Here is an 11,703-nt window from a genome sequence, read left to right as displayed (position 1 = left end):
AGTGCAGACTTGTATTTGTCTATTTAATTATGCCAACTTCATCAAAGTAACTGTAAGTTGGCGAATATCACCCAAGAGTGTTTTGCAATTCCCTGACAATGGTTCAGAGGAATTGCATGTAAAATTACACTATGGACCTGTATCGTAAGTTTGTTTGAAAACCCTTCCGAGTAATTGCAAATTCTCACGATACTCTATAGCGAAGAAACAGTGAACCAAATCATATACGATTTGGTCAAAGAGCGTGGCTTCGTTAACCTGGCGCATACCCTTAAAGAAGCTCTAACAAATATACAAGCATATAATAAATAAAAATATGAGGAAATACATCCAGATGAGTAGTGTAAAGCAAGTGACTCAACGAAAGAAAATGGGCTTTATTTTTACATTTCAGAGAAATTCGTCGGGACCGGACCTGTAGGCTCTCCTTCAGGAGTCTTTTGGAAGGCATTTTAACGATTGACGAATGATACGAAACACTTGCAATATCTATGCTTACCACGTAGGCAGAAGCTAAACCGCCATCGACTCGGAAGTCCACACCGGTCACGTAGGAGCTTTCGTCAGAAGCAAGGAAAAGTGCGCCGTAAGCTTGCTCGATAGCCTCGCCTATTTTTTTTTTTTTAGACTTTGAGTAACAAGCTTTACGCCTAGGCAAAATTCTATCCCGATGTTGTTACATACCGAAGCGACCCTGCGGGACATGCACTAGTCGTCGTTGCTTCTTTTCCTCTGTGTTCAAAAAGTCCATGAGCAATGGTGTTCGCAAGGGGCCAGGGCACAGCGCGTTGAAACGAATGTTTTCACGTGCGTGGACCATGGCAAGTTCGCGTCTACAGATATAAATAATATTTTAGCATCGTTGCCGCTGCAGCTCCGTAGAATATTTACGTCATGGCCAATACGGCGCCCTTGGAGGCAGTGTCTACAGGGAAGGAGGCAGTTTAGTTCGTTCGTATAAAGTATGTCTGGCAACCAGGAATACTTGCAAGCAAGTTGAGGTGTAGCAGCGCCCATGATAGCCACGAAGCTAGCGGTGTTGATAACTGATCCACCACCGCTCTTGCGCATCGCAATGATAGCATGCTTGCATCCGTACCACACACCCTTGACATTGATATCCATTGTCAAGTTCCTGAAATCACGCGATGCATGTAAGCTACTTGTTGCTGGAAAGAACAACGCATCCATTGAACTGACCAGATACGTTCCTCGGTCGTCAACGCATTGTCATCCTCTGGGTGCATGATGCCGGCATTGTTGAACATGATATCCAGTTTGCCTTTGGCGTACGTACAATTCAATTTTCCATCCACGAGGACAAGTCTGCATAACACGTACCAAACTTTTCCACGGCTGTGTCAACCAGGCGTTTGACCTGCTCTTCCTTTGAGACATCGGTTGGCACAGCGATGGCCTTGTTCGGTCCAGCGAACTTTTCTATCTTTTCCAGAGTCGCGTTTAATCCCTTTTCGTTTAGATCCGCGCACACGACGTATGCGCCTTCTTTTGCAAACAGCACTGCAGACTCGAAGCCGATACCGCTGTTGCAAATGATATGCTGATCTTAGTGGAAATACAATGTACCATTTGGATCTGCTCGAGAACCAAACCTGGCAGCACCGGTGATAATAGCTACTCTGCCGGAGAGACGACCGCTAGTCATTGGAGAGAGCGTGAGAGAGAAGAAAAGACAGTCGACGACAGGATGTTTCTGTGGGAATTTTGTAACCCAACTCGGCACATGAAATCTTATTATACACAGTAGTTCCTGATTTTTCATGCCGCATACTATTATCACATCTGATATTTTTAACAAACATCAAAAGCATAGCTACGGACTCCAGTGTGTGAGCCAAAGGGAAGAGACAACATCGTGAATGACGGCATTTACGACGCAAACAAGGCGCGGTAGCAAGCACACTCCTTTTAGCCGCTCTAGATCCAAAATTGCGGGTTTATTCACTGAGTGACATTCTACTTAAGCTTCCACTGGCATCCTGCAGATTGAAAGAGCTCGAAGATAGCTGTGCAGGTTTTTGCTGAGCTCTGGCAGCAGCGTTGCTTGTGGGACTGCTGCCATACAAGGCATACGGAGGACTTGAGATCCCTGTGAGTACAGGTGATCCTGACGCGGATACAGATGGCGATACCGCCCGTCTTTTCAGAGAGGTCGATGAGTATGTTTCGAATCGATCCTCAGACGCTATCGAGTCACAGGTAACAGTCAGAATAAAATGATAACAAGGTAGTAGTATCTTTTTACCTTTCCGCTTTATGCTCTTATATCCTTGCTGTACAGGCGAAGGAAGGTTCTCAAACTGGAAATTCTAGGTAGTTTTCTATGTGAGTCCGCTTTTTCTTTCCTTTCGTCGATGCCCTTTTTCACGGCTTACTGTCATTTCCATTTCTGGGTTTAGCTTTGAGCATTGATAAGGCGCTATTGTCGGTGATATGCGAGCCCACGGCACTGCAGGCATCGGAGACTATATGTGACATAATGAGCAACTGCTGATAACGGCGTAGCTATCTATCTACACGCTGGACATCGTCATACCTGCACTTTGGAGGTATCGGACAGATCGCCTGTCAGTTGTTTACTTTTGAGCTGCTGGGTCATGTCTCTCTCACGACGCATTTCGATATCCGCAAGTCGTGTTTCTTCCTTATTGACAATGTAACTATATATTTGCCCATGAATAACTCCAGAAAATACTTACATCTGTCTGGCTAATTACTCGCGCTAAAGCTTTTGATTTAGGCTAGCGCAAACGGAAGGAGAGAATTAGCCAATCCGATCAAACCGACAGAAAGCTTGGAGCAAATAGACAGCTTACGAACAAGGAGCTTCTCCTGCTGACACTTCGCTTTTCTGGGTCAGCGCGTAGTTTGCTGGGACCTGCTTCAGCGGCGCTACCACTTCCGGTGCTTGCCGATCGATTATGCTGGCTAGATTGCTTCTTTTCTGCTGTGGAAGGGGTTGACGTTGAAGATAATGACGACGATGATGGGTGTCGTGAGGATATGGGTATAGGGGCAACAAATTTACGTTCTTGCTGTCGTGAGGATTCATCAAGCACCAGATCCTCAATGATGGCGGCACCAGAGGAAGAAGAAGGCGCGCTGGAACCGGCGCCGCCGGACGAAGGGGTCCAGCCGCCGAGATCGGATGATAACGACCGCGTTAACCTGCGGGAACAAGAAGAAACAGCATCTGGAAACGGTGGTACGAGCAATTGCCGGCCACGGCCAGTGGATATAGATGATACAGAGCGCGCATCGTCAGAATCGATACTCATTTTCTGTGAGGAGGAAGACGGAGAAGCTGCCAGGGAGACTGAGGACGAACGTCGACGCAGGAATGGACGGTCATTGTTGCGGAAACTTTCGCCTTCTAGGTCAGACATGCGACAAAGATCTTCGTCGTCGGTATAACTAGCTCGTGACATTCTTCGAGCAGACTGTGGGGTATATCGGCGATCCATGGTGTTGACACAATAATCTTGTTTGATCGTTTCTTTGCGAAAACAATTGCATAGCAACTGCGGAGTGCCAAGCTACAGCACTCATCTCACGTTTTTACTGCATTCCCGCAGTTTGAGCCGTCCCATAAATAAGAAATATAGTACTCTTCTCAATAAGCAAACGTGCCAGTTATATTTTGCTGTAGCTAGACTTACATAGGTACATTGGATTCTGTGTTTAATATCAGCATCGGCCAGCACGAGATCGAGTTCAAAAATTGAATTGCATAGTGGGTGTAATGATTATGCAGAATATTATGCTTAACAAGGAAGGATCATGTTGTCGGTATTATCCATTATGAAACGGTTGTATAGTAAACCGTGGGTGTTGATGCAGGTGAGAGAATTTGTTCAATTAGATTCGATGTTATAGTTGCTGCTGTGATGCCTTTTCCAGGTGCAACGACTTTATCCTTCCTTTCTTTGCTACAGAAATGCATAGTAGTCATATCTCGTCGCACAACCACGTCTCAGACGAGCACCTGTCACTCTAGACCCAGAGACTTTTCCAGTATGTAACGTACTGTATGTAACAGGCATTGATTGGATTCCGGTAATCTGTCTCCCAATTTTCACATGTTACACTATAGTCGTTGTGAACCAGCAACCCGATAACGCGAATAATTATGTCCACACGGGAAGACATTCAATGAATTACTGTACTATAGAATCACTTTTCAGATTGCTGCTGTAATTGGCCCAGGTCGGTCGTGAAGAACGAGCACTCGCATGATTCTTGGTCACTCTGCGTTGCTCAGCCTTGTTCTAACTAAATAGGCTTAAGCGTACCTTGCTTTTCTTCTGTTTTTGGTGAGTCGTGTTGCTCGCTACTCATAAACGGATTCAGTTTGGAACAAAACCAAAAACCAGAAACAAGAAACACCAACTATTTTCAAGATGCGATGGCTCCCATGCAACGCACCAACAAGAGCTAAGAAAATGTAAATGTAAACTTACAGCGGTTAACACTCCTCTGTGAGATACTCAGAGCTTGTATGGATCATACAACGTAGCTCACCTGAACAGCAAACGATGGTGTCAACCTGTACGGTTACCACGTTACATGAAAATAGGATATGAACTTTATTCGCATAGCCACAGTAATAGAGGTGCAGCACTTAATCCCTTAGCAGCGTATAAAAGTAGCGACGCAAGACCGTCCAGTAGTGAAACACAACACATCCTCTTTTCTTTAACATCCTAACTGTTTTGTTTTCGATACTAAAAGTATGGATAGTGTCCTCCCGTTCTCGGCTACCTCCCTCGCTGTCAGCGGTGTAGTTACAATCGGGCTTGTTGTCCAAGCGGTGCGCTTTCGAAAAAACCTGTCGCTGTATGGGCTAGCAATAGCAGCCGGTCTCTCTCTGTTTATCGGATCGGCCTTGAACCTTGGACTGGAAAGCGCGGATACTTACTACTATTATAAGAGTGCAGTCCATATAATGATGGCAGGCTACTGGTTCATTACGGTTTTTCCTCCATTGCTGTGGTCAGTCGCGTTCAATACTTTCCGGACGGTTCACTCGGCAGCAGTAGCATCTGACGATCAAGGCACCAAGAAGTTTCCGTCATTGCAACCGTCGCTTGCTTTCACCGCTCTAGGATATGTGTGGGTATTCATTATAGTCATCTGCGCGATCGTTGTAGCCGCCTGGACTACCAACGTGGAGGGCGGTGGTGGAAGAGCTTTGCTGCGCGGCATCGATGCCTTCAACACGGAACAATTCGCTGCTTACGGTTTGTGGGCATTCGTTGTCTTTTTCGCTGGGCAATTCTACCTATCATACTCCTACATCCAGCCTTTCCTGAAAAGTTTTGCTCTCTACGTGTTCCTGCTGTTGATCGTCGTTATTGGACAAACGGTTGTCATGGCCACAGGAATGTACGGCTACGGTCTCGCTGGCGTCGTCGTCGGCTTTGTGTTGGTTAGACTCTTCGGTTGTTTTGCTTTGCTCGTCGTCGTTTTCTTTGGCCACCGTTGGGTATTCGACCGTTCTGATCACGCTGGCGACCAACCCGGCGATGCTGGGGCAGTCGGCGCCAGCTCGCAACCGGGTTCCTCTGGAGCTCAAAACAAGGTAGAAGTGCCTTAGATCCTTCCGTGCCCTTATTGCCACGAACAAGTAGTTAACTTTACGTAATCCTGCCTCCTTATTTATTATCTTGAACTAATAACAAATATCACCAATTGTTTCTTGTAATTCAATTATATCTATTTCAAAATTGAAATATACATTTCTTCATTCGAGATGGGCGACAGATATATGCCATGCGATCACTTTGTATAAAGTAGAGAATGATCACAATTTACAGTTGGATATTGACACTTGGATGCATTACCGTTGAAACTATGGGCTGGCTAGACAAAACAAGTAACAGAGGTACGGATGCTTTGGTTTTCTAATTTGTCATAATTCCATTTGCTGCATCTAGAGAACGATCAAATAAAGACTCATCGAGATGTTTCCTTTCCCAAAATTGCTGTGGTGTGGTTCTCGTTGTACATTGTTTGTCAACGGATCATAACAGATGATTATCTATATGTTTCTGAACGACTGGGGTTGTTTCTTGTCGTATATTGGTAACCCACGACAACGCTTAAGAGCTTTCTTATATTATGAGAGTGCACAAGTTAAGATTGAGAATACCAAGTAACCATACGTTTGCGCTGCCTATGAGTATACCGCCCAGCTGCCTAATCTATTTTGCCTATACTGTACATTCCATTAAATAAAGATGCATTACTTGGCGAGAGATACGATGGTCGACAGAGACTAATGTACACCAAGAACTACGTACGAATTCGTAACTAACCGGATCAGAAGGCGTAAGGCCTGAATCCAGGATCCTGGAACCCGTGATAATTGAAGTTAGAGTCCAGACCCTTTCCACAGATTACAGTCCCACATAGTTTTGAGTACATTGTAGTATCAAGTACATCTTTGTGATTCCATTTGTGTTCCCTTGTACTTTGCCGGCTTCTTGACTCATTCTATTGCTCAATTAGTGTTGCTGCAATTCAATACGCCCGTTTAGATAATACGAAATCAAATTCCTATCTACTGGTACTGTTCATTATTCAAAGTGTTTGTGATTCATGTGTGCTGAAAAGGGCGTAATATACGTGTATATGCCAGTTATCCAAATCTTACACTGTTGTACAAGCTCATGGGAAAAGAAGAATAATTTTCCTCAATTGATACTGAGCAGATATTACATCTATTTTTCGTCAATGCGAAGCTTTGCATTCCGAAAAGGAATAAAAGGTTTTCTTTCATTGGTGAGCGACTTCGATAAGGTTGTGCAGAACCCAAAGTGTGACAACTACGTATGGATTATAACTCCTCCAATGATGGAGAAAAAAAGCGAGAGAAGGAAGCAGTTATTCACGAATTGATCCATTGCAGCTTAAAATAACGGCTGAAAATCGTCGATCAAATACATCATCAGCATTAAAGCATAGACTTTAGGATGAATAACGAATAATCAAAGCAATTCAAGCTTTGAGTCCTCTCAAATGCATTACATTTTTCATATACTGCGCACGCACGGATGACTCCGTCTTAACCTAAACGTGTTCTCCGATGCTAAGCTTCCTCTGGATCACGGTGGCACAGTGATTTGTGAAGAATGCTTAAATACAAGGCAAGATTCCAGGTAGACTTGCTCGTTACTACTACTAATTTCTTCTCGTTTTCATCATCATGGATATCGCTTCTGCATATGTATCAGTAGACGGACTCGCAGGCAGTTACACTATCATTGCTCTCAACGCGATCGTTTTACTATCGGTAATCGGTCAAGCTATCTACCAACGGCAGCTCAACGCTCGATTGGTTTACATCCTGCTTTCGTCCGCAAGCATGCTCGCTGCGAACGCTCTGTTTTGCTCGCTTGTAAACTCTAGAACCTCTGCATATTCAGCAGTGACAAGCTATACTCTGGCAGAATACGTCCTTGTCAGCATTACACCTCCATTTGCATGGCTTGTCGCTTTCGATGTATATCGCTTGGTCCGACCTCCAAACTCTTCTCACTCGCGTTACAGTTTTATGTACCTCGGATACCTGTGGGCTGCCATTGTAATTGTCTGCGTTATCGCTGTTGCCGGATCGATCGCAAGTATTCTAGAACGAGGTTTTTTCATCAACAGGGCACAGGCTATCAGCCTTTACGGAACGTTCCATTTTAACGGTTTCGGTCTTTGGGCTTTTCCCGTGTTCTTCGCTATCCAATGGGCTATTTGCTCCTCTGAAATCAAACGATACACTTCCACACTGCTGGTTTACGTATTCCTGCTTATCTGCGGTGTCGTGGGTTCCACTATCCTCTTGGCCGTCAGTCTGGATCAATTAACTACGCTTAAAGCCTTCAGCGCTGCCAGCTGGGCCAACTATGCATTGGTGCAAATCCTGACTCCAGTTGCACTCCTCTGGGCCGTTTTCGTTGGACATCGATGGCAGAGACCGCAGGAGCACGATGCACATGGAGCAAAGACATTGCAAGAAGGCAGCAGCTTTCAACATTTAGAAGCATAGCACTTTTCTTGTTATTCATATTTACATATACATACATGTACATAGAAAAACGATGCTAAGCCTATATTTTTATATTGTTACTGCTCCTTTATCATGACTAATATCAATACATACGAAGTGAAATATTCGAAGCATAGGTATCGAGTTGAACATTCATAACTTCGCGTATTTGGGTTCATGCCAACGCCTCTAGAAAAGAACAGGTGATGAAATATTGTATATTGGTTTATTACATGCAATTGAGACCAATATAAATAAAGCAGATTAAGAGGTATACATAGAGTGTAGACAAGTTGTCATACTGATCGTTATACCTGGCAGAAAGTCAGGTTTTAATAAGGATTGACTAGTTGGAAGTAAGAACAGGGCTGAGTCCAGACGATGCGAACAAGTCGTGCTTTCAAAACTGTACGTACAGTAATTCCTTTGATGTTTTACACGATTCGGCAGTCCAAACTTTGAGTTATTGAGCTAGTAACGTCGACGGAAACATAGCTACATAGCCACATTACGTCCATGTGGTGCACTTTACACCACTGTTAATATAAAAAGAGAGAAAGAAAAAGAGTATAGTTGCAACGATTTTCAGCTCAACTTCTCCAGCTCTCTGCACAATATGGACTCAACAGAAATCCGTGTCATTTGCTCAGCGTCGCCCTTGTACTCAGCAACATTGTACAATTGCCATCATCATCCAAGCTGTACGATATAAAACGGATATCGCACGATATACACTGGCTGCGATGTCAGGACTGTGTCTCATGATATCATCGGCAGTCTTCGTGGGATATAACTGGATTGCATTTGGGTCACCACCATATAGCAATGTTGCACATTTCTTTTCCTCAGCATTTCCGCCATTATTGTTCATCATCGCCTTTGACGCTTTGCGAACTGCAGCTCTCCGCGGACAGATATCTTGCAGAACAAGAATATCTGCGGACAGTAACGTGAGCTACATACGGGGCAAGCGTGCTCATCTTGTTTGTGGTTATCGCTATCATTGCCCATAACGTTCCAGTTTCCGCGGTTCTCCGAATTGTTTACAAATGTATTCCCACTTACGGTCTCTGGTTATTCGTTCCTCTGCTTGGAGTATCGATCTTCAATGGCTCGCATCAATACTTACGGCCGCCATGTCGAAAAACGCACTATGCATATATTACCAGCTTGACCATCCTCACTGTTGGATATACAGTTGAAGCCAGTTTGGGCATATTTGTATATATCCGATACGGTTACTTTACACTTGTCGAATTGGTACTCTTCAGGCTTCTGGCCATCTGCGCACTGGCAATCGTTGCTGCATTCGGGCATGGTTGGGGACCTCCTCATCAAGATATCGTCGACGATGATCGGACACTCTGCGAGTCAGCCGAGGACAAAGATTCAGTAGAAGTGCCACTGCGTTGCGATGCGTAAATAGCTCATTTGCTATTATTACCTATTGCTATTATTTCAAGAGAAAAAGGATAATAAAAAAGATAAATTACAACGGCTTCCCTACCTCCCGGTTCTTCGTTTCCCTTTCCTAGAAGCATGTATAGACGAAGAGTCTCCTGTCTATTTCCCAAGCTAAAAGCGGTAAGGCAAGAAAAGCTTCGTGCGATATTGGGAAGTACAGAAAATGCCCGTAGACAGGAACAGCCGGACAATCAATGAAAACTAGGGTAAACTGAGCCTATTGAATACAGTCATATTTCGCTTCTGAGCAAGACATGATGTTTGCCATAACGTCTATCATTGTCTAATCATTACAGGTTTCTGCGTTATACACAAACAAGAGGAATGATGAAATAGGTTATACTGTATAGCCACAGTGGCGGTGCAGACGTTCACCCGAAAGCAGCATACTTCAATAAAAACAGGAACGAGAAAGTCGTAAATAGCAGTGCAGCTTTTACATCCTATTGTGGTTTTCTTTTTCTTTTTCTTCCCATCCTTCACATATACCATGCTTTACGATACCATTGATCTCGCCTTTTCGGCTACAACGCTTGCTTTCAGTGGCATAGCTACAATTATCACGATTGTTCAAGTAGCACGGTTTAGAAACAATTATATTCGATACACGCTGACGACAACAGCGAGCCTTTACTTACTCCATCCACCATAAATATCGTCTTAAACGAGAATCTTGGCCACAGGACATACAGCACGGGTGCCGCACGCTCGGCCGCGTTCACCCTTGCCACAATCGTCCCGAGCTTGTTGTGGGTGATCGCTATCGACGTGTTCCGGACGCTGCATCGACCTAGGCAAGACCCGAAGGAAGACGAGGGCGAGCTTTTTCCTCTTGAAACGTGTATCCATTGTCTCATTGCATTCTTTGCATACTGGTGGGCTAGCGGAATTGTCATTATCATTTTGTTCACAAGCAGCACACCATTCCTGCAGGGTGTCAACTTGTTCACCATCTGTATCTGGGCGTTTTGCCAATGCTTGCTCTGCAGCTCTACGCATCATACAGTACTATTTCGCACAGCATCAAAACTCGACAAATTCACGTGCCTACTTATTTTTCATGGTCCTAATCGCCATCATTGGAAAAATTGTAGCTCTTTTTATTCGCTGGCCTGCAAACCATATTTTAAACTTTGTGTTTGTCAGCATCATGGGTATGTTTGCCTTGTATGCTGTGGAGGTGTATACACCATACTACTCTACACAGAAACTATTGTCAAATCTTAGAGTCTACGTTGTCGCCCTGGGCGTCATGATCGTTGGCAACAATATCACTGGATTGGTCCCTTGGTTTGCTGCACAGATCATGGACTTTGTGCTTAACAAACTTGCGAGTGCCTTAGCCTTGATCGTCGCTGCTGCAACTAGCCACAGCTGGGTGCTTTCTCAGAAAGGTTACCATACCGCTACTAGAGTGATTAGCTCCACTGATGTTTCTTTAATTCATCAGAACAAGCGTAATATGTGGATCAACAAAAAGGCAGAATATACTTGCTGTAGTAAAGTTCTTCCTTACTGTTTGCGCTTTCATCTCTTCTTGGTTGCTCGGCGGAATACACAACACAGCGAAATATGATATGCCGCTGAAAGCACTTGTTGCAACTGAAAAGGCGAGATCAATGACACGTATCGTAAAGCATGTATGTGTGAAGGGTGGAATGGGAAGGAAAGGTGATGTGGAGTCGCAATGCTGCTACACCTCAGCTTGGTTGCAAGTACATTTTGCTGTAGCCAGACAAATCTGAACGAATGAACCAAACTGTGCCTCTCCTTCTTACGCAGACACCATCTTCAAGGGTGCCGTGTTGGCCATAACGTAAACATTTTACGTAATAAGGCCGTTATGTGTATATATAATTTATTATTTATGATACAAACTTTTGGATTTCCTTTAAAGAGTCCTTTAGGGTATCTGCAAGTCGAGAGTATCCACGCTCTTGAAGCAAATTATACACAATTTGTTGGCCTGTGTCTTGTCTATAGAGTATTCTGAGAATTTGCAATTACTCGGAAGGGTTTTCAAACAAACTTACGATACAGGTCCATAGTGTAATTTTACATGCAATTCCTCTGAACCATTGTCAGGGAATTGCAAAACACTCTTGGGTGATATTCGCCAACTTACAGTTACTTTGATGAAGTTGGCATAATTAAATAGACAAATACAAGTCTGCATT

General features: G+C 44.1%; 8 protein-coding genes across 8 annotated transcripts in view; 5 read left to right on the top strand and 3 right to left on the bottom strand.

Moving 5' to 3' along the window:
- The window catches only part of VTP01DRAFT_1472 (uncharacterized protein), a gene marked incomplete at both ends in the record, with an annotated part of 3,224 nt that extends 2,912 nt beyond the window's left edge, over window positions 1-312 (top strand). The window contains 2 exons of the mRNA XM_069379826.1: window positions 79-144; window positions 201-312. Of these exons, the coding sequence (XP_069237896.1) occupies window positions 79-144; window positions 201-312 (178 nt within the window). The remainder of the gene's footprint in view (window positions 1-78; window positions 145-200) is intronic.
- Window positions 313-383: 71 nt separating this feature from the next.
- Window positions 384-1,666, bottom strand: VTP01DRAFT_1471 (uncharacterized protein; the record flags this gene model as incomplete). The annotated part of the gene is made up of 8 exons (XM_069379825.1): window positions 384-437; window positions 500-609; window positions 685-833; window positions 892-925; window positions 990-1,135; window positions 1,201-1,282; window positions 1,342-1,544; window positions 1,614-1,666. 8 exons carry the CDS (start codon window positions 1,664-1,666, stop codon window positions 384-386), a joined length of 831 nt encoding a protein of 276 aa, XP_069237895.1.
- Window positions 1,667-1,958: 292 nt separating this feature from the next.
- VTP01DRAFT_1470 (uncharacterized protein) lies at window positions 1,959-3,485 on the bottom strand (the record flags this gene model as incomplete). Its single annotated transcript, XM_069379824.1, has 6 exons — window positions 1,959-2,206; window positions 2,267-2,330; window positions 2,397-2,486; window positions 2,558-2,665; window positions 2,721-2,762; window positions 2,838-3,485. 6 exons carry the CDS (start codon window positions 3,483-3,485, stop codon window positions 1,959-1,961), a joined length of 1,200 nt encoding a protein of 399 aa, XP_069237894.1.
- A 1,268-nt stretch (window positions 3,486-4,753) lies between these two features.
- On the top strand, window positions 4,754-5,617 carry VTP01DRAFT_1469 (uncharacterized protein; the record flags this gene model as incomplete). The annotated part of the gene is made up of 1 exon (XM_069379822.1): window positions 4,754-5,617. The coding sequence occupies one exon, from the start codon at window positions 4,754-4,756 to the stop codon at window positions 5,615-5,617; it is 864 nt and encodes a 287-aa protein (XP_069237893.1).
- A 1,611-nt stretch (window positions 5,618-7,228) lies between these two features.
- On the top strand, window positions 7,229-8,062 carry VTP01DRAFT_1468 (uncharacterized protein; the record flags this gene model as incomplete). The annotated part of the gene is made up of 1 exon (XM_069379821.1): window positions 7,229-8,062. One exon carries the CDS (start codon window positions 7,229-7,231, stop codon window positions 8,060-8,062), a length of 834 nt encoding a protein of 277 aa, XP_069237892.1.
- A 616-nt stretch (window positions 8,063-8,678) lies between these two features.
- VTP01DRAFT_1467 (uncharacterized protein) lies at window positions 8,679-9,484 on the top strand (the record flags this gene model as incomplete). The annotated part of the gene is made up of 2 exons (XM_069379820.1): window positions 8,679-8,763; window positions 9,084-9,484. The coding sequence occupies 2 exons, from the start codon at window positions 8,679-8,681 to the stop codon at window positions 9,482-9,484; spliced, it is 486 nt and encodes a 161-aa protein (XP_069237891.1).
- Window positions 9,485-10,016: 532 nt separating this feature from the next.
- VTP01DRAFT_1466 (uncharacterized protein) lies at window positions 10,017-11,257 on the top strand (the record flags this gene model as incomplete). The annotated part of the gene is made up of 5 exons (XM_069379819.1): window positions 10,017-10,108; window positions 10,210-10,460; window positions 10,516-10,940; window positions 11,011-11,166; window positions 11,231-11,257. 5 exons carry the CDS (start codon window positions 10,017-10,019, stop codon window positions 11,255-11,257), a joined length of 951 nt encoding a protein of 316 aa, XP_069237890.1.
- A 134-nt stretch (window positions 11,258-11,391) lies between these two features.
- On the bottom strand, window positions 11,392-11,702 carry VTP01DRAFT_1465 (uncharacterized protein; the record flags this gene model as incomplete). The annotated part of the gene is made up of 2 exons (XM_069379818.1): window positions 11,392-11,503; window positions 11,560-11,702. 2 exons carry the CDS (start codon window positions 11,700-11,702, stop codon window positions 11,392-11,394), a joined length of 255 nt encoding a protein of 84 aa, XP_069237889.1.
- Window position 11,703: the final 1 nt, after the last annotated feature.

The sequence above is a fragment of the Rhizomucor pusillus genome (assembly GCF_041956525.1).
Source record: "Rhizomucor pusillus strain CBS 183.67 unplaced genomic scaffold VTP01scaffold_11, whole genome shotgun sequence".
NCBI classification, from domain to species: Eukaryota; Fungi; Mucoromycota; class Mucoromycetes; order Mucorales; family Lichtheimiaceae; genus Rhizomucor; species Rhizomucor pusillus.
The sequence above is the reverse complement of the archived record's forward strand: the minus strand, read 5'-3'. Positions and strand labels throughout refer to the sequence as shown.